At 37.7% G+C, this 27,224-nt stretch overlaps 6 protein-coding genes, 1 long non-coding RNA gene and 1 pseudogene across 9 annotated transcripts; 3 read left to right on the top strand and 5 right to left on the bottom strand.

Moving 5' to 3' along the window:
- Nucleotides 1-108: 108 nt before the first annotated feature.
- On the bottom strand, nt 109-4,891 carry LOC18587880 (calmodulin-binding protein 60 E). 2 transcript variants are annotated; one of them, XM_018128306.2, is made up of 7 exons: nt 4,381-4,891; nt 3,657-3,732; nt 3,204-3,262; nt 2,460-2,953; nt 1,988-2,148; nt 1,649-1,852; nt 109-1,210 (listed from the first exon to the last, which is right to left on the bottom strand). In XM_018128306.2, exons 1-7 carry the CDS (start codon nt 4,476-4,478, stop codon nt 485-487), a joined length of 1,818 nt encoding a protein of 605 aa, XP_017983795.2. In that variant the 5' UTR covers nt 4,479-4,891; the 3' UTR covers nt 109-484. The 2 variants fall into 2 exon arrangements, with proteins under 2 accessions (XP_017983795.2, XP_088666157.1); XM_088810031.1 differs by lacking the exon at nt 3,657-3,732 and having other exon boundaries at nt 4,381-4,524.
- A 570-nt stretch (nt 4,892-5,461) lies between these two features.
- Nucleotides 5,462-8,194, bottom strand: NKS1 (ubiquitin-associated protein (DUF1068)). The gene is made up of 3 exons (XM_007011917.3): nt 7,860-8,194; nt 6,183-6,206; nt 5,462-6,011 (listed from the first exon to the last, which is right to left on the bottom strand). The coding sequence occupies exons 1-3, from the start codon at nt 8,050-8,052 to the stop codon at nt 5,710-5,712; spliced, it is 519 nt and encodes a 172-aa protein (XP_007011979.1). The 5' UTR covers nt 8,053-8,194; the 3' UTR covers nt 5,462-5,709.
- Nucleotides 8,195-8,917: 723 nt separating this feature from the next.
- Nucleotides 8,918-12,919, bottom strand: LOC18587878 (alpha/beta-Hydrolases superfamily protein). Its single transcript, XM_007011915.3, has 10 exons — nt 12,332-12,919; nt 11,900-12,080; nt 11,424-11,557; nt 11,214-11,326; nt 10,499-10,622; nt 10,235-10,390; nt 9,677-9,829; nt 9,495-9,574; nt 9,293-9,342; nt 8,918-9,192 (listed from the first exon to the last, which is right to left on the bottom strand). The coding sequence occupies exons 1-10, from the start codon at nt 12,704-12,706 to the stop codon at nt 9,062-9,064; spliced, it is 1,497 nt and encodes a 498-aa protein (XP_007011977.3). The 5' UTR covers nt 12,707-12,919; the 3' UTR covers nt 8,918-9,061.
- A 1,440-nt stretch (nt 12,920-14,359) lies between these two features.
- LOC18587877 (temperature-induced lipocalin-1-like) lies at nt 14,360-15,347 on the top strand (annotated as a pseudogene). Its single transcript, XR_016028439.1, has 2 exons — nt 14,360-14,992; nt 15,159-15,347. The product of XR_016028439.1 is annotated as a temperature-induced lipocalin-1-like (transcript).
- Nucleotides 15,348-16,003: 656 nt separating this feature from the next.
- TIL (temperature-induced lipocalin) lies at nt 16,004-17,371 on the top strand. Its single transcript, XM_007011912.3, has 2 exons — nt 16,004-16,627; nt 16,933-17,371. The coding sequence occupies exons 1-2, from the start codon at nt 16,256-16,258 to the stop codon at nt 17,116-17,118; spliced, it is 558 nt and encodes a 185-aa protein (XP_007011974.1). The 5' UTR covers nt 16,004-16,255; the 3' UTR covers nt 17,119-17,371.
- A 401-nt stretch (nt 17,372-17,772) lies between these two features.
- Nucleotides 17,773-21,286, bottom strand: YKT61 (SNARE-like superfamily protein). The gene is made up of 6 exons (XM_007011911.3): nt 20,927-21,286; nt 20,456-20,553; nt 19,793-19,897; nt 19,573-19,638; nt 18,519-18,605; nt 17,773-18,145 (listed from the first exon to the last, which is right to left on the bottom strand). The coding sequence occupies exons 1-6, from the start codon at nt 21,117-21,119 to the stop codon at nt 18,095-18,097; spliced, it is 600 nt and encodes a 199-aa protein (XP_007011973.2). The 5' UTR covers nt 21,120-21,286; the 3' UTR covers nt 17,773-18,094.
- A 1,411-nt stretch (nt 21,287-22,697) lies between these two features.
- Nucleotides 22,698-26,475, top strand: LOC18587873 (glycerophosphodiester phosphodiesterase GDPDL7). The gene is made up of 10 exons (XM_007011910.3): nt 22,698-22,849; nt 23,180-23,310; nt 23,416-23,712; nt 23,895-24,004; nt 24,121-24,622; nt 24,758-24,796; nt 24,907-25,188; nt 25,276-25,418; nt 25,602-26,085; nt 26,183-26,475. The coding sequence occupies exons 2-10, from the start codon at nt 23,196-23,198 to the stop codon at nt 26,473-26,475; spliced, it is 2,265 nt and encodes a 754-aa protein (XP_007011972.3). The 5' UTR covers nt 22,698-22,849; nt 23,180-23,195.
- LOC148760613 (uncharacterized) lies at nt 25,447-26,300 on the bottom strand. The gene is made up of 2 exons (XR_016028390.1): nt 26,164-26,300; nt 25,447-26,067 (listed from the first exon to the last, which is right to left on the bottom strand). It is a non-coding gene; the product is annotated as an uncharacterized LOC148760613 (long non-coding RNA).
- Nucleotides 26,476-27,224: the final 749 nt, after the last annotated feature.

Here is a 27,224-nt window from a genome sequence, read left to right as displayed (position 1 = left end):
TTCAGATTTAATGGTTCATTCAATTCCTATTCCATGTCATTAGCCCTGGAAGCCAACCATGGTGTTTTTTCCGCATCCTGAAAACAATCATATATCCTATTGCTTGGATAATCAGGAATAATAATATCACCTTCTTTGGGTTGAAACTTTACAAAATAAAGCTACATTTCCTTATGGAAAAATAAAACGAATGAAATTACGTGTTAAAAGCATGAAAAACATTATCCTGTCAGGTATCTGGAACAAAGAGAATGGCATAAAAATGGCCTCTGAGCTTTCATATACAGAAATTCTTTTGACTTCTGATCTTCTCTCTACTTGTCATCAGCTTTCTTTGAGTGCCTACCAGATATTGGCAAAGATTAGAGAGCTTGGAATCATGCAACAATGTTTCCAACGATGGTTAATGATTTCTGAGCCACCAATCCTTTGTTAACCAGCTAAAAATATGGTAAAAAAAATAAGTTTAAAGCATCAGAGTCAACTAATCAAGCTCAACAAGCTGAGCTCTTCTCTCAGCAGCTCTCTTTCTTATAAATATTCCCCACCTTAAAGCAGCTTTCAACTTAAGCCACCCCACGACCGCCTTCCCTGAACCTCTGCCACGTTCCTGGGCGTAAGAGTGGTCTATCTGATGATCATAAGGTATGGTATAAGTGTAACAAGCCTCGTCAGAATGACCAAAACCGGCCCCCATACCAACTCCCACTCCAAATGTTTTCAGCAGTCTCTGCATGTCATCACTCTCCAACATTTCTGAACTCCTAAGCCGGATTTCCTCGGCAAAGAAATCTTCCAATCCCTGCCCATTCCTTGGCCTAGACCAATCTGCTGCAAAACCTGACACTCCGGCTGTAGAGTTGCCAATTTGCATGTAATTCGTGCTACCAGGTAATAGTTCTTTTTGATTGTTCATTGTCATTACTGCATTCTGATCAGACCTTCCAAAGGGAAATTCAATCAACTGAGGGACTGCATAGTGGGTATTATTATTCTGGCACTGTGGGCTTGGCTCTGAGGTGATATACTGCTGCCTAGTCTTCTGAGTAGTCGTGGTGTAGTAATCTGCATCGTGGTTGTTCTCATTTATTGATGCAGTTGAGGGATTTGTTCTCTTTGTACTTGCAAGGGAGTTGAGGACCGTGTCATCATATTCTATTACTTGATGCCAATTTTCATATGCTCTCTTCACCAGGGAATCTACAAAAACCTGTAGGCAAAATTTCATGTCAATGAGTTAAATTTTTTTCGCTGGGATATCCGAATAGGTAACATGAACAGCAAAAAACAGGCCTGGAGCTTATGTTATGAAAGGCGCAATGCCAAATAGCTGAGTGCCATGAAGAAATTGATTACAACATAGCAGACGTGAGAGATCTTGACAATCCATTCATTACATATTTTAAGGGACAAACAGACATTATTCTCCCTGCCTGGCCCGGTCCAGCTCAAACCCTTAGAAGACATCAATAATTCTGAAGTAAAATCTATTCTATCCTGTCAATTTACTTCTATATTTTTTATGCTACTTGTCGGTTCATCAGATATTTTGATGCAAGTTGCTTTCCAGTATCAATTTTAAAGAAAAGAATAGCAAAATAAATGTTAAGAAACGTCAGCAGCATTGCAAATATAAAGAAAATCTAACCTTTTGACTGTCGTTAAGTGATTCCAAAGCAAGGAATTGCCCATCAGAGATGAAGCCTCTGAGTTCATAAATGTGATTGAAAGCAACACCGGTGCTATTGGTTTGATCAGTGTAGTAAATGTAGAGCTTTCCTCCCAAGACGCAAGTCTTAGCATGCTCCACCGTATTCTCCCACATTCTATTGGACATTCCGCTTCCCAGGATCTATATCAGGAATTTGAAGTGATTTAAGAATTATCAATCCAAAGAAAGAAAGACTTTGAATATAGAAGTAAAAAGTCTATATGAAGACATATTGAGAGGGGAAGGCAGAGATCTAAGGGAAAGGAAATCCCTTACATTTCTTAATCTTTGTGGATCCCTGACAAGAAGTCGAAGAAAATCTTCAACTGTTACAATTTCAGCCTTTAACAGCTTTTTATGTAATGCTCCATCCTTGGCTATTCTGTCCAATCTCCATACTTCATCATGCAGTGCAGGTGGGTAATGTTTCTTGTACACTGCAAGTTAAAAAAGAAGGAAAGATCATGACAACACCCAGACTAATGCAAGTCAAACAGAAAAGCAGTAGGAAAATGCTGGAGATTTTTTAAAGAGCAGCAGCATGTGAAATAATTTCACCTAACGAAACTGGTTAATTGCATTAATCAAGAGGAGAGGACTGCTAGAGTGTTATATAGCAGAGAAAACAGCTGGAGAACTATTAAACCAAATGCAAAAGTAGCATATGGTATGATTCAGGACATGCAGCATGTACGGTTCCTAGAATTGCCTACCAATCACAATGCAAAAGCTCTACTGGAATACTCACATTCTCCCCTATGATCTTTAACAGCGAAAGCCTCTGTTTTAGCCTCACGCACACGAATCCCTTCACAAAACCCAGGAGCAATCTTCAAACCAAGCCTAAATTTTCTACTCCTAATCCAGCTTGAATTGTCAGTGAAAGTAAGATCTCCTAGAGTTCCTACTCCTTCCTTGAGGGTTACTTGTAATTCCCCAGTCAAAAGCGGCCTTTTCCCGTCACGCTCTTTTACTTCATAGTTCTCAAAGTGCTCTTTACTCCAATCCTCATCAGCTTCCTCATTGAAGTCACCTTCTAGCACCACAACATTTAGTTTGGCTGCTGATTCTGGTCCAGTTTGCACCACAGTGCCTGTGATCACATCTAGCAAGACGACATGGATGGCTGCTCCTTGCTCACCCTCCACCTTCCCTCCTGTGAATAGGTGAGGTGGCATTCTTGTTCTGAATTGAAGTTGTAGGTTTCTTCCATCTGCACTTTGTAGTCTCGGTGGTGAAGACCTGTTATAGGTAGGACTACAGTTCATTAGAAATATATGACACCCAATTCTGTTTGTTTAACAAATTGAGGAAACTTTTAATTACCAAAAACACATTTTTGTTCTTCCTATATAACTCATTAGGATTACCAGAATCTGTTTCAGGCATTCATCAGGACGTCTATCACTACTGTTTATGAGCATCGTGAGGCTCAAAGAGAGAAAAAGAGAAATTCTAATTTTAATGCCCAAATATTGGTGTAGAAACAAACCTTCCAGTCAATTTGGCATTCCCTATTCTTGTCAAAGCCCGCTCCACTTCCTCACTGACCTGAAATTCATTCAAAATGCAGTATCAGTAGGAGCAGAGTCAAGATATAACACAAATATATTTCTTAGTACTGTTACTTCACTGAAACAAAAAAAAAAAAAAAACCAAAAAACAAAACTTTACCCTCAAGATACAAGCCAAAATGAAAAATAGCTGAGGCAGCATCATAAACAAATGCTGCTTATTATAAAAAAAAATTTACATGAGCAGCATGCAGGCTTGGTTGCTGAGAACAGGCAATGTTCTCCAACGTTTTTCTTGATGAAAAACAACAGTAAGACTTCATTGAGACAAGAAATAAGTCTAAGAAGGGATTGATGAATCCCATTGCGCAACAATTTATATGGGAATAATTCTGCAATGGCTAAGTACTGCCAAGAAACATTTGACTCACAATTCTGCGTAACATAGGCTCCAAAGATGAGCAAAGTCTTTGCATACTATCCACCTTCAGAGCTTCCACTATTACACTGCATGTAGATCAATTTGTATATCACAGTAGTGGACTTGCAGAAAAATTTGGCATTCAATCACTTGCAACAAAGCATGTTAAAAAAAACTCACAAGAATTAACAAAACCTGTTCATCTACTTGATCTTGAACTGTGAAGTTATTGAAAAATCTATAACAATTTCGATGAGAACTAAATCAACCCCTAAAGATTTTGAATTGTTTTTTGCAGAACTAAGAATGAACACAATGTGTTCATACCAGTTCTTGACATAGCCATCTCCATAGCTTTCTGATTTATTGAAGTCACTGAATCTTCTCTGGCATTTGAGACATACAAAAAACAAGAAAGAAAGAAAACTAGACGATCGCCTGAATCAAAGGTCAACCTTTGTTTAAAGGTGTTCAACAGTGCAAATAATCAGATATATATGTGGTCAAGAAAACCTGATTCAAGAACTCAGGCTTATATCAATCAAATTTGATCTCTAACACTAGATATTTCTTAGAAAGAGCAAATCATGAATCACCCAAAGCGGTAGAGTCCATCCAGATCATCCAAAGCAATTCAAGCACCTCAGTCGAAAAGTCAAAACTTAGTTTCTATGCTAGGTAAAAAACAATATGAAGATCGCCCATTAGCAAAAGTTTGAAACTTGAAGAAGTACCTTGCCAAAGCGGGTAACTTTGGTTTTTTGGGTTCTGTCAGGTAGTCTGCATCTCCAACACCCTCCTCGTATCCTCTCTTGTTCCTTGAACTTTCCATATAACCAACTCTCTTCGACCTCTACTTTTTGTATTGTTACTTGGAATTAGAAGGAAAAAAGGGAAAAAAGAAAAACAACCCAAGATAGTTCTAAAGATCGCAGGAAGCTTCAAAGAGCAAAACTTTAGAACGTAACTCAAAGTTTGCTATATCAAAGTCCAAAGAAAGACCCCATTTATTGTTTTTATTATAAAAAGAGAAAACCCCACACTTAATGACAATTATAGATCTAGATGCTGTAAAAATAACTGATATTACAAGACAGAAAGATCTGTTTTTGGACAGTGTTTTTTGGGTAGATCTAGATTTATAGTATTTTATTTTATTTTTTGTTTGTGATCAAATATTATACTAATAGCTTTGATATAATTGAAGAAGAACACAGCTGTGTTTTGTGTTTTGAGGGTGGATGCATGAACGTTGAAAGTTGAAACCGCGTCTGCTGGTATCCTACTGTCGTTTTAACTCAATTGCTACGCATGTGGCATTTGACTATTTTTTGTCTTTCGTTTCTCAGGGAAAGTCAATGGTTGGTCCACGTATATCCATTGCTGACAATATTTACATGTTTGTCTGTTTGGATACTCACCAAAAACAGAAAAATTCTACTATGTTTTCAGATTAAATGTACTACTGAAAACTCAATGTTATCTATCTACTTCTTCATCCTAAACTCAATGAGTGAAATGATTGATCAGGGATCAGGGATCATTGTTGGGTCAAGTTCATCCATTTTCATCCTATCTTAGACCTAATAAAGATACTGAGATGATTCCATTTTCCTAATGTTCAAAATTATTTTCCCTGCGTCGGTGTTACCTCCCCCGATGCCTTTTTTTTCTTTCTCTGAATACATGCAGACATAACATATTTTTGACTATGGCAGCCTCAGCCTCTCAGGCAGGGCAGAAAAGAAATTACCACAAAAGCTTTTGCCCAGGAAAGAAAAAGAAAAGACTTTTCTTTTGTAGCTTTGCTTCAAGTGAAGAAATTGAGATGATATTATAGTAAGCGGTCCACAAAAACATGACAGTTACAGGTGATAATTCTTTAGAAACTTATATCATCAAAGGAATTCATGCAACTACAAATGGAGGATGCGAGGGAGAGATTGAGGGGGCCTTTTGCCCTTACAAGACTACTCAAGCAACTAGCTTGCCTGATTGAATAAAAATCAAGGTGGAATGCTTCGATTTCTTGACTAGGATATTTAGATGAATTATACAAACAGTTATTCCCCTTCCCATCCCATTTGTCGAGCTCTCTGCTCCCATAATGTTGTAACTTTCCTCTCCCTAATCAGCAAGGCCTCAGCCCGCTCTCTGGCCCCCTCACAGGTTTCTGTGGCAGCAATACATTTTTCCGCCTCCCTTTGGTACTGGGAAGCTACTCTTTTTGCTTCACCAAAGGTAATGTTCACATGGCGAGCATGCTCTGCCGTAACAGCTTCCTGCAACTTCAACTCCTCTGTCAGAAGGTCCACAAATTGCTTCTCCATCTCTTGCTTGAGATCAGGGTCACTGCTTCCACAATCTGTGTCACCATAATTCATATCATGCGTACATGATTGTGGTTTCACCAGATGAATTGACAAATTAATTACAAGACAAGAAGCAGGGCAATGACTTGATCGAAATTAAAAAGATGAATAGGAAGAGATAAGTCATAAAGTTAACAATTAGAGATGACGGAATAAACTCTAACCTGTAACTGAGAGATTGGCCAACCCTGCAAAAGAATAACAAAAGCACAAGAAAACATATAAGTAATTCAAACAGATAACCAAAACTTGACACAAAATTTTACAAGCACAGCCCCTGTAACTAGCAGGAGCACATAAAAACAAGGAAATCAACAGCTTAAGGAGCTGCAGATTCTGCATGCCAGCTTATGATTACACGGTAGTATCGTACAAACACAAAAGAAGGCATACAATCGTGTATAGAAGAAAGAAAGAAAATTGAGCTTGCATGTATTTATCTAGGCAGGTTAGGAATGTGAGAAGTTCCCCCCTTCTTATGCCAGCTTATGATTACACGGTTGTATCGTACAAACACAAAAGAAGGCATACAATCGTGTGTGGAAGAAAGAAAGAAAATAGAGCTTGCATGTATTTATCTAGGCAGGTTAGGAATGTAAGAAGTTCTCCCCTTCTTTTGAACACCAGTGTCAAGTAAGAGGCAACTAGAATTTTGACATTTTTCAATTTGTGCTCATAATTTCTATCAATGTGGTTTGTGAAGAATTGAAACAGCCCAAATGCAAGTATTTTTTTCATGATCAATATCACATTTGTTCATATTCTGGTCACACACCACCACAATTGTTAATAAGTTAAAAAGCAAGATCAATAGTGCAACAGCACTGCAAATAATCAATGAAATTCCTAAATTATAATCAATTTCCATCATTAATGAACAAGTCATCTATATGATCCTGATGTCATTCTGAGTTTCAATAAAATCATGCAGTTCATTACTCTACACAAGCTCACCAACACAGTTAGGCAAAGTGTAACAAAATTCTATAAAGAGATCCATATTAAATGTTACCAAAAATGAGTCAAATCATAAAGGACCAAGGCAGGAAAAGAATATCTTCATTCTGAAGTTATAAGAAAGAGATGGATTTTTAGAAGTCAACATGCTATGACATCTCAATAGTCATTCTACAAAGGTAGAGATCATTTCAGTGCCGTTGAAGTAAAACCCAAAAAAATTGTTGTTTATACCTCCTTCCTTATTGCATGGTTATTTGGCCCCTAAATTCCAGAAAGGTCTCACCTAACTCAACTTCCTTCTTTGTCATATGCATCAGAAATGGACCTAGAAGTGTCATTTTTCTTCCAATTAATATTAATAGAGTCATTCTGCACACAAGGAAAGAGGTACAAAGCAGAGGGCTCGGGTTCTATAGTTAGTTACAATGAAAACAAACCGGGTGCCTTTGAATTCCTCCACTCAATATATGATTAAACAAGCATTAATTTAAACTGAAATTTGGTTTTACTTGATTACATCCTGTTGGCCAGGCAAACAGATACCTCCAAAATTAGCAGCAGCAGCAATGGATCAAAACCTCAAATCGAAGAAACAGGAATTTCTCAAAGAATAAAACTTAAATCCAAACCTAACTTGGAGCGCACCCTGTCACTTCGTAAAAACTAAAGAAAATATAACATTCCCAAAGCTCAAAATGCAAAATTAGCAAGAAGAGCAGATCCAGACCTCAAATTTTCCAAAAGGGTATTCCTTATCTTCACTCCAATAAACAAAAAACCAATCAAAATCAAATTTTGGCAACAACCCAGAATCACAAAAACAGAAAAACATGAAATTTGATTGAAAAAATAAGAGGCCCTAAACAAGAAAGGAGTAATACCAGGGGCAATCTTGAGAAGGGAAAGAGGAGGAGGACAATCACAGATGCAAGGAGGACAAGAGGATTTGGAATCACCCAATCTAAGAGTTTTCTTGAATCTCCAATAAAGAGCTGGTCCACACACTCCCAATGCTGAAACTACAGCAAATATTACAAGACATAACCTCAAGCAAGTCCCTGCTCGTCGTGACATGTTTCTATCTCTCTCGCTTTAGTTTCTTTCTCCTTCTCTCTCTCTCTCTCTCTCTCTCTCTCTCTCTTCACTCTGTGTTTATGGAATAGTGAGATCTAACCAGGGATGCATTGATTGATAGCTATGAATATATGAAATCTACTGCTTCAACTGTCCTTTTAATGGTTTTATTATTCTCATGCATTTTTTTTCTCCTTTTTCACCTTTGGTTTTGAAGAAGTCAGTGTCAGCAGGCCAAACTTCATCTCACCATTTTCAAAATCTGAGGCTGAGGTGGTATTGACCCACCGCCCCTAAAAAGGAAACTTATCCAGGCCCAACAAAAGCCATATGTAAAAATTCTGTAATGTCGGTGTCCGTTTCTCAGTGGTCACTGTCCTGTCGGTTTTGGGCTTGGGTTATTATTTATTCTATTTTAAGAAAAACAATTATCAGTCTGAAATTGGATAAATTTGTACTAGTATATCATAGTAACAATTGGTTCGATAAGAGAAAGGACATATCCGTTTTCTCTCAATGAATTTGCAGACAAAGTTAATGTGTTGAGATAGATGTCTTGAGTTTCACATTGTCCTTGATAATCATAGTCTGTTTCTAGCAAATTATGAAGCTTTTGGGGAATGACGGGATGGGGGGGGGGAGAGAGAGAGAGAGAGAGAGAGAGAGAGCAGAACAGGAACAGCCAACACGCACTTGTGTCGGTGCCATCAGGCTTTATAAGTAAAGAAGGCCATGGCACATAGCTCACAGCTGTTGACTACAATTAGCAATACTTCTAGTCAACCCTTGATCCTGGAAAGGCTGGAATGCAATAGTTTTTGAAGGTTTTTCATAAGATTGAGTGCACATAGCTTGGAGACATGAGTTGCCTGAATTCTTCATGAGCTTAAAATTAGATGAGCATTTCTGCAAATTAGATGACACATACAGCTTCAGGGAAGAAGAGCTTCAAAACATTGACTAATGCAATTAACCAAGGGTTTACATCAAAACTTCTATCATCAATTTATTATGCATGTCTGAGATCTGCATAGTACTCATTTAACCACTTTTGAATGATCTCAACTTCTTGTCTCCTCTGTTCAACAAGCCAGTCCGGGTCATCTTTTGTTGCGGACCGGAAATCAACATGGTGAGCTCCTAAGAAAGAAGAATGAGAGAGTTTCTTAAAGTTCATAACATTGACAAATGTGTCAAAAGAACAATGTAGGACAGAAATATTTTGTCATAATTCACATACCCTTTTTTGTGACAAGAGCAATGATGCTGGCAGATATATTTTTCAGCACGCTGTATGATTCAAATCATGTATCAGTTTCTTTATGACAAAAATCGTAATCTAAGAAGCTAAAGGAACAGGATGTCTGGTCACCTGGTAGTCAGCATCTGATCTGTTTTACTGAATCAGAAAGAAAGAAAGGATTTAAAAGAGAACTACTTACCCTCCTCTGCTCCATGGATCCTGCATTCCATTGGAAAATATGATATTGCTGCCAAATTTCTTTAACACTTTCTGAATTCTCTGCACAGGCAAGAGACGGTAAGTTCAATTTATCTGCATCTTCTCGAAAATGGGATATTTAAATAGAAGGAATTAAGGAGAAACATGGTAAAAGAAACTTACTTCGCCACCAAATTCAGTTGTGATCCAGTGTGGCCGAGGCAAAACTTCATATTTCATTTGGCATTGTTCTGCAAACTCTTCATAATCAAAGCCAGATGGAGGAAACATGCTCTCTTTAGAGCAAGTCATTGGCATAACCATCTCTGTGCATGTCTGCATAATCAGTTATGCTACAATGCATTAGGGGTGAGTAATCAAACTCTAGTTAAACTGTTATATTATTCCTAAACAGATATTGATTATTTGATATGGTTTGAAACTGCTTCCATAAATTAGTGATCACAAAGAACTAGATTAATTAAAGCTCATCAATCATCAGCAGGCTCCAACATGTACACTGATGCGATCTGAAATATAACTACATAGAAAAGGCAGTAGCAAGCTCTAAATTCTGGACAAATTTTGGATCTACAACCTACTACAGGAATACTGCAAATGTTGTGACCATGTCAGCTTTATGATCAATTCCTCAATAGGTCCAGTTGCATCTGTCTCCAATCAACTTAATAAGCTTTGAAATTGGTACATTTTGTATTAGATATCAAACAAAATGTTTACCTGCCAGTCCCAACCATGAAGGCCATGTGTATCGACTTCATGTTCTATCTCAAAGCAATTTTCTGCACGGGAATAGTTGTAGTATAAGCTCGCAGCTGCAAAACTGCGACTAAGCTTTGTTGCTCCTGATGGAAATTTATCAATTATCTTGCACATCTACATGTAAATAAAGGTTAAATGCCAAAACAAAAAATCAAGAACAGATCTTCGAAAATGTTCAAACTTAAAGCTTGCAACAAACCAGCTCATGTACAAAAGTCTTACCTCCTGCACAGGATAAGCAGGTAATGGCTTCAGGAAATTTGCTTCAGTTGGATAATTAACCATGGCTGTGTAAACAAATGCAGTCCATAGCCAATCTCGAGCAGAAGCTGTTGAATGAAGGCTCCTGAACTTTGAAGAAAGAAATATAATTAATTTTCAAGAAGTAAAATACATCATATGAATAGCTTCAAGGCATAAGAAATGTTAAACATGACTGTAATTGCTGGTCATTAACTTGGCTGAAGGTTAGAAGAATTTTTTATGGAAAAACTGAACTTCATGCGCAATTGTACCAATGAAAGTTGATCTACAATGTCCCCAGAGTACTTAAGAAAAATTTTCAGCATGCTTATTCAGATTTCAGGACTTCAACCAAAGCAGGACCCCAAAGAGCAACTCTTCTTACTAGACCCTAAACTTTCAACTGCCCAATCTTGGCTGTGCTAATTCTTGGCTCTGTTGACCTCCATCTCCCAGTTGTGGTCTCATTGCACCTAAATTGCTTCATTATCATATAATTCCTTTTTGAAATGTTTACAACATACAAAATATGTATTAAAGGAAACCAAAACTAAATGACAAAATAATATATTTATTATCCCTACAAATGAAGGCTTACCCATTGCATAATCAAGCCACTTTTAAAACAATGGAAGGATCAAAATTAAACTCTAGGAACAAGTTTACTGAATAAAATCCGGTTTTCATGACTCACTTGCAGGTTCTGAAAGCTTTGCTTAGTTCAGCCAAGGCTTCTTTCTGAGTTGACATTGCCTCCAGTTCTTCCCAGCTCCCCTTTATCACTTCATAGCAATTCCAGCTTACATCCTGAATGCCCATGTTAGTTACAGAGGAGAATTGAAGAACAGAAAGAAATTTATAGTTCAAGCACAGATTCATCTCTATGTGAGAACTAAAGATAGACCTTGAAATCCTGAGAAACAGCATCATAGAAGCTTGACCATGGAATTATCTTATCAAACTGCAATATAGGGGCTGAAGAAGCCAATGCACCAATTGCTATATGAGGGTATTTAAGTCTAAACCACGCTGCCAGCACTGCGGAAAGAGAGAAAATTTTCATTAATGACAGGAGATCATAGAAACAGTAAAAAGAAACAGCAATATAACCATTTTTCTGATAAATTCACTTCAAGTACCAGTATACCAGTATCCCACATTCACACCAGTTACCAATAGATGTTTCACTAATGTAAGATGTTCCTTGAAATTCTGTACTGATAAACAAGTGCGACTCTACTAGAAGGAAAGGGATGTTCTTCGCTAATTGCTACCAATATGAAAGATAGATATGCTATCTTTAATCCATACATCGTAGCCATAACATCTTGAAAAAGACTAAGAAAATGAAAAGCTATATTTTGTTTCTGTTGAACTTACTTCCTCCATAAGACCCACCAAAGACCACGACAGGGGATGCTTCAGATGACAGATTCTGCTTCAAGTTCCTTATCAGAACTGCAAAATCAGCCAAGGCTTGCTGTGAATTCAAGTATCCCAACGTTTTCGCTGACTTGTACGATTCCTTCCCAAATGGCGTTGACTCCCCATAAAATCTATGCTGAAAAATCACAACAAAAATACAATGAGTTACAAAAAAAAAGAAGATAATGTTTTTGAGAAAGACATGGGTTTTAGGATATGTTTTCGGTTTTGGAAAAACGCCCACAGAGTTACAATAGACCAGGATATTTTCTGTGTTTTCAAGAACACCAAGAAACTATTTTTAATGATGTGAGTTACTCCCAAATAACTTTTTTCTTTTTAAACTATGATTATGGAACCCCGAGGAAGTGATTTTGTAAACGTTACTTCAATGAAGACAAGGAGAGCTTTGAACTTGGGAGCAATGTCAAGCATGAACCCGGTGTTAGCAGCAAACCACTCAATATCTCCTTCATTTCCAGTGTAGACAAAGATAGGAGCGCCTTTGTGCCAGTAATGACTGTTGATTAGGTACTTTTGGTAGAAAATTTTGGAGCTCTTGGGCTGGAAAGTGAAGTGGTCTAAAGTCTGAGGGAAGTAGTGAACCTTGAATGGAAGCTTTGGTTTTGGAGTCTTGGCTTGTTTGATTAAAGATTGATAGGTAGCTCCAGGGAAAAAGGTTGGCAATGAATTGGCTGGAGTTATTAGTGTTGCAGAACAAGTAATGAGGAATAGAAAGAAAGGAGATAGGCTGGAAGCCATTGTCTCACAAGAAGCAGAGTGCTGGTTCTGGGCTGCTACTACCTTGCCTTCAGTCTTCACATGGGTTACATCTTTTGTAAGTTAGAACAGTTGGGGAAAGGTAGAAGTTAAAAAATATCAGTTCTAGATTCCGTGTACATGGATGGTTATGGGCCATGAAGTGTGCTAAACCTCTTTGAGTTGAATAGCACTAAGTTGTCAGCTAGCTGCCAACTGCCAGCTGAGACTAGAAATAGCAGATTAGCAGGTGACTGGAGAAAATTGTCTTAAATAAGCATCAACCAGATCATAAAAGAACAGATACTAGAAAATACCAAAGATGTTATAATTCAGGTAAGGCCAAGAAGAGCAGGATGTCAATTTCTAAATTAAATAGGGGATTAAAACTACTGGGACAAGGTTGTTGTTGTAGAGAGGGGCCTTGATTCCAAACAATCAAAGAATTATCAGTATTTCCCCGTCACACTTAATGTACAAAACGCCTACTCAATATATGGACCTTGAAAACTGTGACACTCTAATCCTAGAGCAAATGCAACATCTTGGAGACATGAATCAAGCTAAATATAGATCCCAATATTTAGAGAAGTTGGCAAGCTTAATTATCAAAAACAGAAAAAATGTTGGTAGTTTCAGCGTTGACATCAAAAGAGATAGACCTAGAATTGACCCCATGGCCATGAGAGACACTAGCTAGGGTCCAAGAAAAATAATGCATGTGCTTACAACTTCCAGAGAAAAGATAGAACCTGCCCTTTGCCAATATCTAGATTGTCAGATCAATTCTCTGGCATCAACATTTTTTGTAATTATTGGTTTTTCTTAAGGATAACTTGGTGGCATTCAATATTAGGTTCAGGTGACCAAAAACAAGAAGATTAATCATGGTAGGCTATCTGTTTTTATGATACTTCAAACCCAATCTAAGAGACATTTTCTTTTTCCAGCTAATGAAGAGAGAGAAACTTTTAAGTTTGGCAGGAACAATAAATATTGCTCCTACTACTATCTATTTCCAGTATGCTAAAATTCAATAATAGAGTTTCTTTTAGTTGGATGTGATATCAATTTAACTTTCTTGTTTTCAAGAACTTCAACTTGGGGGGTTCATTACCATTTATAGAGGTTAGATGTTAATCAATTATCAAACCAAAGAACAATGTTACTTTCAGATCATTTACAGGTATATCATAACATCTACTAGCATTCATTTCTGACTGAAATGCACCAAAATATTGAAGTCTAACTTGCCCCGGGGACCAACCTATTTACTTGACAGTAGTTGTTCAACAGTAGAAAATCTCAGTTGGCCTGCCAACCTTCATTTCTTTCCATCCAATGAAATGAAAACTAAATGCAACACATTACACATGATTAACACATCTTGTCTTTGTTAAAGGACCCATCATTCACTGTTCAAAGGAGATTAGTGGGCAATCATTATGACAGTTCTTTATCAATTTTGAATTATTGCAGACCCTCAATCAAGGCATTCATATTTTCTTTTGACCTGACTTGGTCATATGCTCCTTGAGAAAGTCTAGCTTTTCTTGTAACTTGTAAGCAAATATCAAAGTCCTGTCGACCTAGCCTGCAATCAAGAAAGTCTAGCCAGTCCTGAAATCAAACACCAAGGTCCTATTGTGTCCCACCTCCTTGATTTGTTATTGAAATCTACCTTTAACTTTGGAATGCTATTTTGATCTGGACTAAAAATTGTAAGACTATAACTGTTCCCTTAAACAGAGTCAAAGGCTCCCAGAAGAAATCTGGCAGTTTGATTTGTTTAACCATTCAAAGCATACACATGTTAAGATAGTTACTCTTCCACGTCTCACTTAAGGCTCTCCACTGCACCAGGAATATCTCTATTTACTGAAACCTCCCAAAAACCTGACCAAAATCTGTGGTATTTGTAACAAATTGGGCAATGCAAGCGGTGAAGAAACTCAATATCAAAAGGTACATGGAAGATGGTATGAGATAGCTCCATTCCCATCAAGATTTCAGCCCAAAGATGGGATGAACGCAAGGGCTACGTACAGTTTAAGTGAAGATGGAACTGTGAATGTGCTCAATGAGACTTGGTCTGGTGGCAAGAGAGCATACATCGAGGGCAGTGCCTACAAGGCAAACCCCAGCAGCAATGAGGCCAAGCTCAAAGTGAAATTCTATGTGCCTCCTTTCTTGCTCATTATTCCGGTTGTTGGGGATTACTGGGTTTTATACATTAGTGGTGATTACAAGTATGCTTTGGTTGGCCAGCCTAGCAGGCAGTACCTTTGGGTATACCTTTATGGCACTCTCTCAAATCTGTGTATCTACTAGTATGTTTATGCAATAAAAGATTTTGTAGTAGCATTTCTTGAAAAAGGGTGTCGGGCCAATGAGCTGGATTTCACTATGAGTATTTGATTCTCTTCAGTTTTGTTTTGTTGTGTTGCTTTTGTAGATATTATGCAGGCAGAATCATCTTGATGATGAGATATACAACCAGTTGGTACAGAAGGCTGAAGGTGAGGGGTATGATGTTAGCAAGCTGCAGAAGACACGACAAACTGACCCTCCACCAGAGGAAGATAAAACCAGCCCCGAGGACACCAAAGGCATTTGGTGGATCCAATCCATCTTTGGGAAGTAGGAATCAGTTACTGATAATCTAGGTCCTAAAAGGTAACTAGTAATTTATGATAAAAAAATAAAAGCTAGAATGATGAGCCTCAGATAGGGGTGTGGTTCAGCTTTTGTTTTCTTTCTCTCTTAACTTTTGTTGAGAAATAAACCCAGCCTTGGAAGAGTTACAGATATCAGTATCATTTGTTAGGCATGATTCCATTTGCAGTATTCTTTCAAATAATGGCATTTTGGCGTTTGCCTTTTCTGTTAAGATAGGATAGACCCATAGCCACTAAGAAATAATCAAAGTCCTTCAATCAACTATGTTGCAGCAATTTCGGCAGTACTTGGTCCAGGCCCACTGGAATAACTACAGCCCCCCATGGGCATACAAGCTGCATCAAATATTGAAAGCTTGGGCTTATAATTGACCTTCAGCAAGACCTAACAAGCCTGGGCATAGATTGTTATGCATGGTGCATGGACAGTTCTACTTGCTACTTTGTAAGTATTTGATTGAGTCCTGCAAAAGCCCAAAGAATGCAGCTATCTGTTGCTAGATGGAAAATACCATCAAAATCCTTCCTCTTTCCTGAGGTGAACGTAAGCTGAAATCGACTCATTTGACTATTCTTACTCCTTTTCTTCCTCCTTAAGTTTGCTTCTTTGCAATCTCCACATGACCCAAACCTGTTTCCTCTTCCCATAGATGGGACGGCCTAGAAGCTTCCATGTGGATCTGGTGGTTAAAACCAGACATAAGCACACATGTAGGGCTCTTAGTCCTCCACGTCTCACTTGAGAATCTCCATTGCACCAAACGTTTTTTCCTATTTTACCTTATCAAGAATCAGCAAAAAGCAGATTACGAACCGTCTTGAACCCCAACCAAAATCTCTCCTCTCTCGCGATCTAAAACAGGAACCCGGAACAATGTCCCAGAAACCAATGGAAGTGGTAAAGCATTTGGACATCAACAGATACATGGGAAGGTGGTACGAGATCGCCTCATTCCCGTCGAGGTTTCAGCCTAGGGGTGGGGTGAATACGAGGGCTACCTACACTCTGAGAGAAGATGGAACTGTCCATGTGCTTAATGAGACTTTCACTGATGGCAAAAGAGGGTATATAGAAGGCACTGCCTACAAGGCTGATCCCAAGAGTGATGAGGCAAAGCTGAAAGTCAAATTCTATGTTCCCCCATTCTTGCCCATCATTCCTGTTGTTGGGGATTACTGGGTTTTGTTCATTGATGATGATTATCAGTATGCTCTCATTGGTCAGCCTAGCAGGAAGTATCTCTGGGTATATCTTTTATTCTCACAGTCTCTTTTAAAAGTTCTAACACTTTAAACCCAGACATAGTCTGAGTGCATACAGGAATGTCAGCTGGAATTATAGAGTATGTTAGCATGTTAACCTGAATTCTTAAGATAGATTCTACTCAATTATAGAGGAGAAAAAATTGAGAGGTGAAAGTGCTAATATAGGACAAGAAATGAACTGACTGTTTCTATTGGGATAATTGTAATTCTTTAACATAGCTCGAGAAATAATTGCTGCAAGCACTGATTGGTTGTCTTGGAATATTTTTGGTTGTTTTGTTGTAGATTTTATGCAGGCAGCCACATATGGATGATGAAATCTACAATCAGCTGGTGCAGAAGGCCAAAGATGAGGGCTATGATGTGAGCACACTGCACAAGACCCCACAAAGTGATCCTCCACCAGAAGGAGAGGAGACCCCCAAGGACACCAAAGGAATATGGTGGATCAAATCCATTTTTGGAAAGTAGGACTCAGTATGAATATGACAACCTTATGGTTTAGTATAAATATGCAAATAAAATATTGGGTCAAAACCCAGTTTGAAGCATAGGGCCTGCAGTCGATTCCTATCTTTTTCTTTGTTACATGTAAACAATAGGGTCTGTGAACTCATCTTATAGCTGTATGCAAGTTTGGTTTGGTGTGTAGGGTGAAGCATGATGGGGAGGATTGTAAGACTTGGACACTACAGTTAAATTAATTTTGTTTGTTGGAATCCAATGATGAACAGCTGAATATCTGGGTGCAGTCTTGAAACTCTCCCCTTTTCCGATGTGACAGCATGCTTATCGATAAATCATATAAAGCAATCAGGAGTCAGGATAAAGCTTCCCTCCTCGTGAAACCATTTTTGCAATTATAGCAGGCGAAATTTCTAGTAAAAAATACGTTCATATGCCTATCTGATTGAAGCTCATCTGCTTCCCAGATATTACAGAAGTGCACTTTTCTCCATTTCGGGAAATGTGACCCGTGACTTGATGCTTTCAGAATGATATGTTTGTTAGTGTACGCAAGACCTGATCAAAGGACAAATGTCGCCTGATCCCCACACAGCAAGCATTGGACCTTCGAAGGGTCGATCTATTAGCAATAAAGATGGACGGAACAGAAGAAACAGATTTGAGCAAACAAGCCAAAGATAAAGTATACTATTATCATAACAGAAGAATTGCATACATCCAGAAAAACCAAGAAATGAAATCTACTATATGTCAGAAGACAGCGTACACGTAATAAAAATATTTATAATAGGAAAATCTTCTTGTAAACATTTTGGTTTCCCTTCCCTTTTCATCCCAGAAAGAGAAAGCCACGGAATTCTCTCAAACAATCAATTGATAAAACCATATAAACAAGTTACAGTCACCATCTTGTCATACATCAGCTTCAGACGCTAGAACAAGTGAATGCCATCACAGCGTAGCTGCTTTCTCCACAAGTTCACAGTATGGTACAACATTGATTGGTTTTCTTAGCCTGCTTGTAGAACATCTGTTTCAGCACACCAAAATTAGGTCTGATGTTAGCAACAATATATGGTTGTTCGATTGAGTATGGATGATGATTGCTCGGTGAAATAAAATGGATTTCAAAAGTTACACTCCATCGGGATAAGTGTATAATTGTCACAAGCCCACCATTTGAAGAAACAATACGGGTATGCTGACTGGCATAATGATATCAATTTACAGTGTAGTAAAGACAACAAAAAGGTGGAACGGGACAAAGTAAAACTAACACTAGAGTGGAGAACTATTAATAATCGTGAAAAATAGGAAAGAAACATGGGCCTTCCAAACTATGGCTATAAGCATATGTATATTAATAAATGCATATGGGATTACATTAAGTCTTGCACATGTACCTGAGATGCCGCACTCAGATCCGAACTCTTCTCAACTAAACTGTCCAGCCTCTCACCTCTTGCAAGCACACTATCAATAGTTTTATGCTGCATCAAAGAAACAATAATTTCTATGAATGTGAGAAGAAATATTAATCAATCAAATTCTGACACAAACATAATAATTCTTCAACACTTCATCTACAAGTTACGCTTTTAAACAGCAAACTTTAACAGAAAAGTACTAGACATGAAGAAAATACAAGGAAAGAATTCAACACAACTAACATAGGTTGCTATTTAAATCATCAGCTAGCCAATATTTGTTAAAAATCCTCAAGTTAAGGAATGGAGTGAAAGTGAACACACAGCGTTAACTGCTTCATGTGCCAACTGCCAAACATATCAAACAATGACACAATCTGTTGATAGATCTGTAATCAATTCCACAAGGAATTGCTGCCAACCGTTAGCAATATTTGCAAGCATGAACGAATTTGCAAAAACCATATGCCAAGAATGGAACCTGAATTTACTTCAGTTAGCAGTAACCAAAAACCTATTTCTCTTTTCTTAATAGCCACTTGGCAGTTGACGTGACTAAAAGTTAAGTATTTCATAACATATTTCTCCCCACAATCACAAATAGGCTATAACTATAGCTCAAACTCATTTGACACTTTCCAGTTAACTCTGTGACAACAGAATATGAACACGAACAATTTAACAAACCAATAGACTTGCAAATTGTACTCCTATCATCCCACCAAAAAAACACTAAATTAGTTACCATAACATCACTCATAGTTATACAACATCAATTATGACCTTAACTAGCTTGCTATTATAAACAAATCTTTCTATGAAATGTTATCAGTGTATCACAATATTAAATCAAAAACAATTTCAATCTAAATCATGTGTTTCGTATGTTACACAATCAACAGTCAACAAAAGTATGAATTGTCAACAAAATGATAATTCTAAGGTGAAGATTGCATGGTATAATAGCTCAAAGCTAAAGGAAAGCACGCAAAATCATCAAATCTATAGACAGCAGCGGCGAAATACTTACCAGGATGATTTTCGTTTCATCCAACTCCCTCTGAATTTTCAATAATTTATCTGCCTCTGCAGGGTCCTGAAGATGAAAAAAAGTGTGTTCAAAAAAACTTTTCAAATATAACTCCTCTAAAACTCAAGTGCATATCCTTTAAAAATAGCTTCCAAGAAAGTATAACTCCACATCCTGAATTAACACTACAGCTGACATGTAAGAGAAAGAAAATAGATACCTGAAATTTGGTCAAAGCTTCGTTCAAATAGGGCCAAGGTTGAGTGCTATCAGCTTGCACAGTCCTCCATGAATCCCCAAAATTTTTCTGATATTCATCTAGAACCTGCCAAAGATTATGATTTGAAATTTATCAAAGAAACTAAAGAAGATACTAACTAATAGATAAGCTTCTGAAAATCAAAGCAAAGAACAAGGAAAAATAGATGCATACCAGATGTGATCATATGGAAGCCACAAACTCTTGACATCATCTTACAATCTTAATGCATACATACACACAATATCTTCATCCCCTAGTTATCACTATCAGATGCAAAGAAAAGGGCAACAGAACCTCTATCTATCTATCTATCTATCTATCCACAACATGAAAAGGATAACCATATCCAACACATGTGCCAAGCAACAAGCATACACATGAGTGCATTACTAGTGAACATCCATCAAAAACTAACAGTGTTTAAAAGAAAATTTACTGTCCGTGATACTTTCGTATAATTTCTTGAAACCTGGGACTAACACAAGGAGTGAGAACCCTTTAAATTTGTAGTCATACAACCAATGCAAAACACCAGAAATTGCAGTCCATAAGATTGGATGAAACTGAAGCATAAAGCAAAATATGAGACAGAGAAAATCAAGTTGCACTTTGTTCCGATACCTGGTTGAGAAGCGAAAAAGCACTTCGAACAGGATAGTGATCATCCATAAATGCCAAGGCACAAAGTCCATTTCTGTTGTAAGCATGTACCTTGTACTCTACAATTGCATCACCAAACAACAAATCACAATCATAATTCTCATATTCTCATCAAAATCAACTAAAGTCATATTCTCAAACCTAGAAAAGTTACGAAATTCACAAAAATAAACAGATCACATATACATCTAAGGTCAGACCTTCATTACTCGCTAAAAACACATCCGAATTATGATTTCTTTTACTACTAAAATCACTTCAAAATTTCCTCTCAGAACAGATAAAAAGATTCACAATCCAACACAAAAGATCCAAACACGGTCTTATTAATCTAATTGCCAAGATATTCATAATCAACAGAACAAAATTAAAAAACTCAATCGGGTTGAACCGGAAGGAAAATAATTGGAAAAAAAAAAGGGGGGGATGGACCTTCGTGCTGGACGGACTGGCGCTGACCGGGAGAGGTACGTTTGGCGACGGTTCGAGACACAAAGACTATAAACTCCTTGACGCTTGACCTTTGGAAGTAACCGAAATGGCTCACATCGATTGCGTTCGCTAGTATTATCGGATCGGATCCTTCCGGATTGCACTTCAACACCAATAACGACGTGATCTTCATCTTTCTCTCTCAATTCTCCCAAAAAGAAACTATTAACAACAACAAATTTCTATTTCTTTCTCTCTCTCTCTCTCTGCCTGCGAAAAATTCTTCTGCTTTGTTTGGTTTCGTGTGTAACAGTGCCTGCCTATAAGATTCGCGTGAGGAGAGGAAAGGAACCAAGGAAGAATGGGAATAGCCGAATAAGGATCTGGTGTAGTCGCTGCCTTGTTCGGATTCCTTGCAATCGCTTGGCTGGCGCGCATTTAATTATGTGCCGACACCAAAAAAAGCGGTTGCGGGCAGTTTGAAGATCAGGACCGCTGATCTTTTTGGTCCCACTAGAATCTCGCGTTATTGGCCGTCCGATTTTCAGAATTGTACGTTTCAAGCTGGACCCACCCTGTCCGGTTAAAACCCAATCCACTTACGAAGTTTGGGCTTTTTCGGCCCCTTGGATGGTAGCAGGCCAAAGCCCAATGTCTCTCTCTCTTAAATTTAAGGATTAGTTTTTCTTTTTAGATGGAAATGGAAATTAAATGGAGAGCTTATTATCCCTTTAATTTTTTTTATTATAAATTATTAAAAATATCAAAATCCTATAAAAAATAATTAAAAATAAATGTGATATTGGGTAAAAAAGGACCTATTTCCAAAAAAAAAAATGAATAAAGAGAGAGTCCTTATCAAATTCTCTATAAAAAAAAGTTGCAAGTTGTTATTAATTGGTAACTAATGAGAAATAAATATAGAGTCTCAAGGTTCCAACATAAGATGCTATGTTATTTACTCTTTTAAGTATTCAAGATATTTCTTTTCTTTGGTCAAACAAGATCCTTTATGTTTTGGAGTTATGTTAGAAAACCCATTTATTTTCCCTATTTTTTTAAGTTACCAAAATAAGCAAAAACAACCAATTTCCAATACCACATGACCAAACTTTTTAACCAAAAAGTATATATATATATATATATAAAAGAACATTTTCGATGAAATTTTTCATTAAAATTTCATAAAAAAATTTATCAAAAAAAGTATTTTTAACGAATTTTTAACAAGTTATTTTGAAAGATTAATTGACGTCTAAAATCGGTTGGAATTTCATGTTTAATAAACAAAAAAGGAGCATTTTACAATTCAATAAATTAGTCTTTTTAGAAAAAAGTAAGTAATGATCCCATGACACGTATATACATAATCTCCTTAGATTTTAATTATTCATTTTTAAACAATTATAAGTTAAAAGTTTGCTCTGTTATAATCTGTAGGATGTAATTATCATAGTTGAGTCCCAATTCTTTCTTGTAATTTTAAGCCTTGAACATGGAACAGGATGGACAAAACACATCTTAAAAGCAAAACCATAAACAAGGTTTGAGGAAGGGAAGTGGGAGTTTCAAAAAACGGTTAAGCCGTTAATTGTTTTTGGAGTTGTCCTTTCCCGCTTAAGTCATTTGTTGTCCAAGAAAACAGGAACAAGAATAGCAAATAACTATGAGCCCCCTTTAATATAAAAGAAAAAGAAAAGAAAAAAACTGGCCTCTCACTTGAAATAAATTCAGACCAGCTATTAATGCCAAAAAAAATTTGTGGGGAGTTATTAAAGAACAACTTTAAACCAGTTAATCTGTCTCTGCCTCTCTTTTGTTTTTTTTTTTTCCATTACATTCCCTTTGAGAGTTTCTTCCATAGTTTTTGTGAAACTTGACAGGGGAATGTTCTTTCCACACATCTAATCAATCAAGGTTCAAGTAAGTTCACTTTCCCTTGTTTTTTTGGTTGGGAGAAATGTGTAGACAGGATTGTGTAATATATGTTTGATGATGATGTTTCTGTTGCTTAAATGGTTATAAAGAGATTGGGTGTTTATCAGATATTGGCTTCATGGATTTTAAGTGACTTGTGACATCAGATGAAAGATATATCAGGAAGAAGTTCTGAAATGTAACTCACAGAGTTGAGATTATGCACTAGGTTCTGAAAAAGAATATGTTGATTGTTTCAATCAAATGAATCGATATATGAATTGTTCTTTTTATGTCGATTAGGTGACAAATGATAATCTTGTGAATAAATCGCAGGATTTTTGGAGGAAAAATGATCAGGTGTTTGCTTTTCATTTCCCTGTTGATCCATGCCTCTTTGGCTAAAAAACAAGCACCTCAGGCCGCTGGGGCTCAGGCTCCTGTCAAGAAATGGCAGACTTTAAGCGGTAACACTATTTCTTTCCCCCCCTCCTTTGATAAGCAAATAGATTTGCAACGTGAACAGGGTGGTGAAGTAAGATAATCCCTTGTGTTTCCTGTTTGGTCTCCAGGTCAACCACCCCTTGTGATTGCTCGGGGTGGATTCTCAGGGCTTTTTCCTGAATCTAGCTCATTTGCAAATGACATGGCCAATCAGTTAAAATCTACGGATGTGGCTTTGTTCTGCAATCTGCAGCTGACAAAAGATGGCATCGGCATTTGCCTGTCAGATATCAGGCTTGACAATTCAACAACCATAGGGATGATCTTCCCAAAAGATTCCAAGACCTACAACATTAATGGACAGCAGGTTAAGGGTTGGTTTGCTGTGGATTACACATCTGATGTAATATTCAACAATGTGTCATGTGAGTCTCAAATCTTCCTACTTTATTAGCAACATCTTGTTTTTTATCTAATGAAAGAATGGTGAAGAGGTCAAATTGGTGTGAAGTCACAAATTTATAAGGTTTGAAGCTAAGAATTCAATTATAGTTTTTGGTTTAAACTTCCTGACAACTTCTGCTTTGTCATGTTCTTTCCCTGGCAGTGGTTCAAAGTGTATTGTCTCGAACAAATGCATTTGATGGTCAACTGCCAGTATCTACTCTTGAGGATGTCACAGGAGTTAGACCCTCATCGTTTTGGGTGAATGTTCAGGTTTCATATTTCTCTTTAAGCTCCTTTTAACTTCCATTACTACCTTAGAAAGAAAACGCCTGAGAGTAACTCAACAAGTGACAGGACCTCCCTGATTGGTCTCTTCTATCTTGCAGTACGACGCTTTCTATACAGAACACAAACTCAGTGTGTCAGGATATCTGGAAAAGGCTATGAGATTTATGGGGATAAACTTCATTTCATCTCCTGAAATTGGTTTCTTGAAGAACATGAATGGAAAAGTGAACAGAGCGAGGACAAAGCTCATCTTCCAGGTCCTTGATCCAGATGTAGTTGAACCCACAACCAAACAAACATACGGTGCAATATTGAAGGATCTTGCAGCCATCAAGACATATGCATCAGGGATTCTTGTCCCCAAAGGATACATATGGCCTGTTAATACAAACAAATACTTGGGAAATCCTACTACTCTTGTGGCTGATGCTCACAAGCTTGGCCTAGAAGTCTATGCCTCTGGATTTGCAAATGATATGCCAGCAAGTTACAATTATAGTTATGATCCAACAACTGAATACTTGCAGTTCATCGATAGTCCCCAGTTTTCTGTCGATGGCTTGCTTACAGATTTCTCTCCTACAGCATCAGCAACCATTGGTGAGCTTATTAAATGCTCTAGTGCTGTGCCATTTTTCTCTGTTCATCACAAATCTTATATAAATATATCAAAGAAAAATCATTCAACCAGTGAAACTTGAGATTAACCCCTTCAAATGGTAATTTTTGATGCAGCATGCTTTGCAGCCAATGAAACCGCCAAGCCTAAGAAAGGTAAATGCTAATTTTGAATCCTTCAAATAAGTTTTCTTTCTGCAACATTAATGTTTATAGATACTCGAGTACAAAATATGATGTTTTCCTACGATTTTGTTCCTTTGCAGGGAAAGCTTTGATCATAACTCACAATGGAGCAAGTGGGATGTATCCTGGTTGCACTGATCTCGCTTATGAGCAAGCAGTAAATGATGGAGCTGACATAATAGACTGCTCAGTCCAAATGTCAAAAGATGGAGTAGCTTTCTGTTTGGATTCAGCCGATCTGACAGGGGAGACTACTGCGATGCCTACCTTCATGTCTCGCTCTTCCTCCATACCCGAAGTTCAAAAAGAGAAGGGAATATTTTCATTTGATCTTACATGGAGCGAGATACAAACCTTGAAGCGTAAACTTCTTAAACACGTTGCTACATACAACCATAAATTTTCAATCTTTTAGTACTCCCACTAATGGTGTATCTGTCTTTCTCCAGCTCAAATTGTAAGCCCTTTTGGACAAAATGCTGGCTACCAAAGGAACCCTGAAGCCCAGAACAAGGGTAAATTCATGACACTCACAGACTTTTTGGAGTTTGCTAAGGCAAAGGCAGTTTCTGGAATCTTGATCAACATAGAAGTAAGAACTCTTAATTTTTCTAACACTATTGTTCCAGCTTCCAACATGCAACTCACATTTCTTCACAAACATAATCATTCACCAGTAGCAGAATCTGTTGAATTTATGATTTATTTACATCAATCATGCCAGCTTTCATTCTTTACCACTGTCACAAAATCCTAACACTTAATGCCTCTCCAGAATGCTGCTTACCTAGCATCAAAGAAGGGTCTTGACATGGTAGATTCTGTTACCAAAGCTTTGGGTAATGCAACCTTTGACAAACAACAAACTCAACAAGTTTTGATCCAATCAGACGACACCTCAGTGTTGTCCAAGTTCCAAGGTGTCCCAGCTTACAAAAGATTGTTACGCATCAAAGAGGAGATAGGTGATGCGCCTAAACTGACTGTAGATGAAATCAAGAAGTATGCTGATGGAGTTGTTGTCGCAAGACCTTCCCTGATTTCAACTGATAATGGCTTTGCTAAGGCTCAAACGAACGTCCTCCAGGAAATGCACGCAGGAAACATCTCAGTATACGTCTTTGTTTTGAGAAATGAGTTTGTCGCCCTTCCATTCGATTTCTATGCGGATCCCATGGTGGAGCTTGCTACCTATGTTGCTGCACTAGAAGTTGATGGGGTTATAACTGACTTCCCTGGAACTGCCAGCAGATATATGAGTGAGTGCTTCGAATGCTATTTTTCATAACAAGTGATGATTTCATTATATGCAATGCAATGTAACATGTGCTACAAACTTTGGCTTTGGTGCTGCAGGGAGCCCATGCGTGGATCTCAATGGAGAGATTGCCATCATACCAGCTGAACCTGGTGCGCTGCTTAAGCAAGTTCCTCCTATGGCATTGTCACCAGCAAATCCCCCCAATCCCCCCCTCGAGGTTGCAGATGTTGTTGACCCTCCACTACCGCCAGTAGCCAATGTGTCATCATCCACAGCAGATTCACCGGGTGCACCTGCACCTTCTTCAAGTGGAATGGCGATTACTGCCAACTTTGGTCTTGGTCTAGCAGCAATTACGGCGCTTAGCTTACTATCTCGGGGATATTGACCTTAATGACTATCAACTCTTGTCACTTTGATTTTTTTTTTTTTTTGTTCTCCTACAGCTTAAGTATTTCATGATATAATTTTCTGTTTCTCAGCTTAACATTTCATGGTAATTTGTACTATAGCGAACAAACAACTGCGATAAGTTCTCAAATTCTTATACCACATGAATTTCATTTGAATCTCTGATCCATAGCCTATTCTCCATTTCCTTTGCTTTTCTTTTTATTAGGTAACCAATTAGCAATTGCAGTATGTTGGGTTGGAAGTGAACTTGAAATCTCCACTATGATAGTAAAATCTTATGGAAATTCATGCTTTAGCTAGAAAAATTACAATTCTGCATCATATCAAAATCATCCAACTGTTACAGAATATGCCACAGTGCACATCCTCCACCAGGCAGGAAAACTCAACCAAGCAAAACCAAACACAGAACCTGGAGAAAAAACAAAAGAAAATGGGGAGATGGGGTTAGGGGAAGGAAGCGAGGCTCAGATTCGCCTTTTATCAGGCAGGTAAAGGAACAAAGGCCGGTGGCTGCAACAGAAACGAGAGTTGCCCCGCCAAGCTACGGCCTTTTTTCCTCAAAGCCTGGACTTTCATAAGCAAAAATGAAGTCATCATAGCCTTATTGCATTCGTTCTCAGAGAAAGAGAGACAGAGAGAGAGAGAGAGAAAAGAAGAAGAAAAAGAAGTAGAAAAGAAACAGGCAATGCATTAGCAAACGAAGCAGACAATGATGATGAA

This window comes from Theobroma cacao, chromosome 9 (assembly GCF_053813885.1).
Source record: "Theobroma cacao isolate CCN51 chromosome 9, ASM5381388v1, whole genome shotgun sequence".
In the NCBI taxonomy this organism is placed as follows: Eukaryota; Viridiplantae; Streptophyta; class Magnoliopsida; order Malvales; family Malvaceae; genus Theobroma; species Theobroma cacao.
This window is presented reverse-complemented; position numbering and strand designations above follow the sequence as displayed.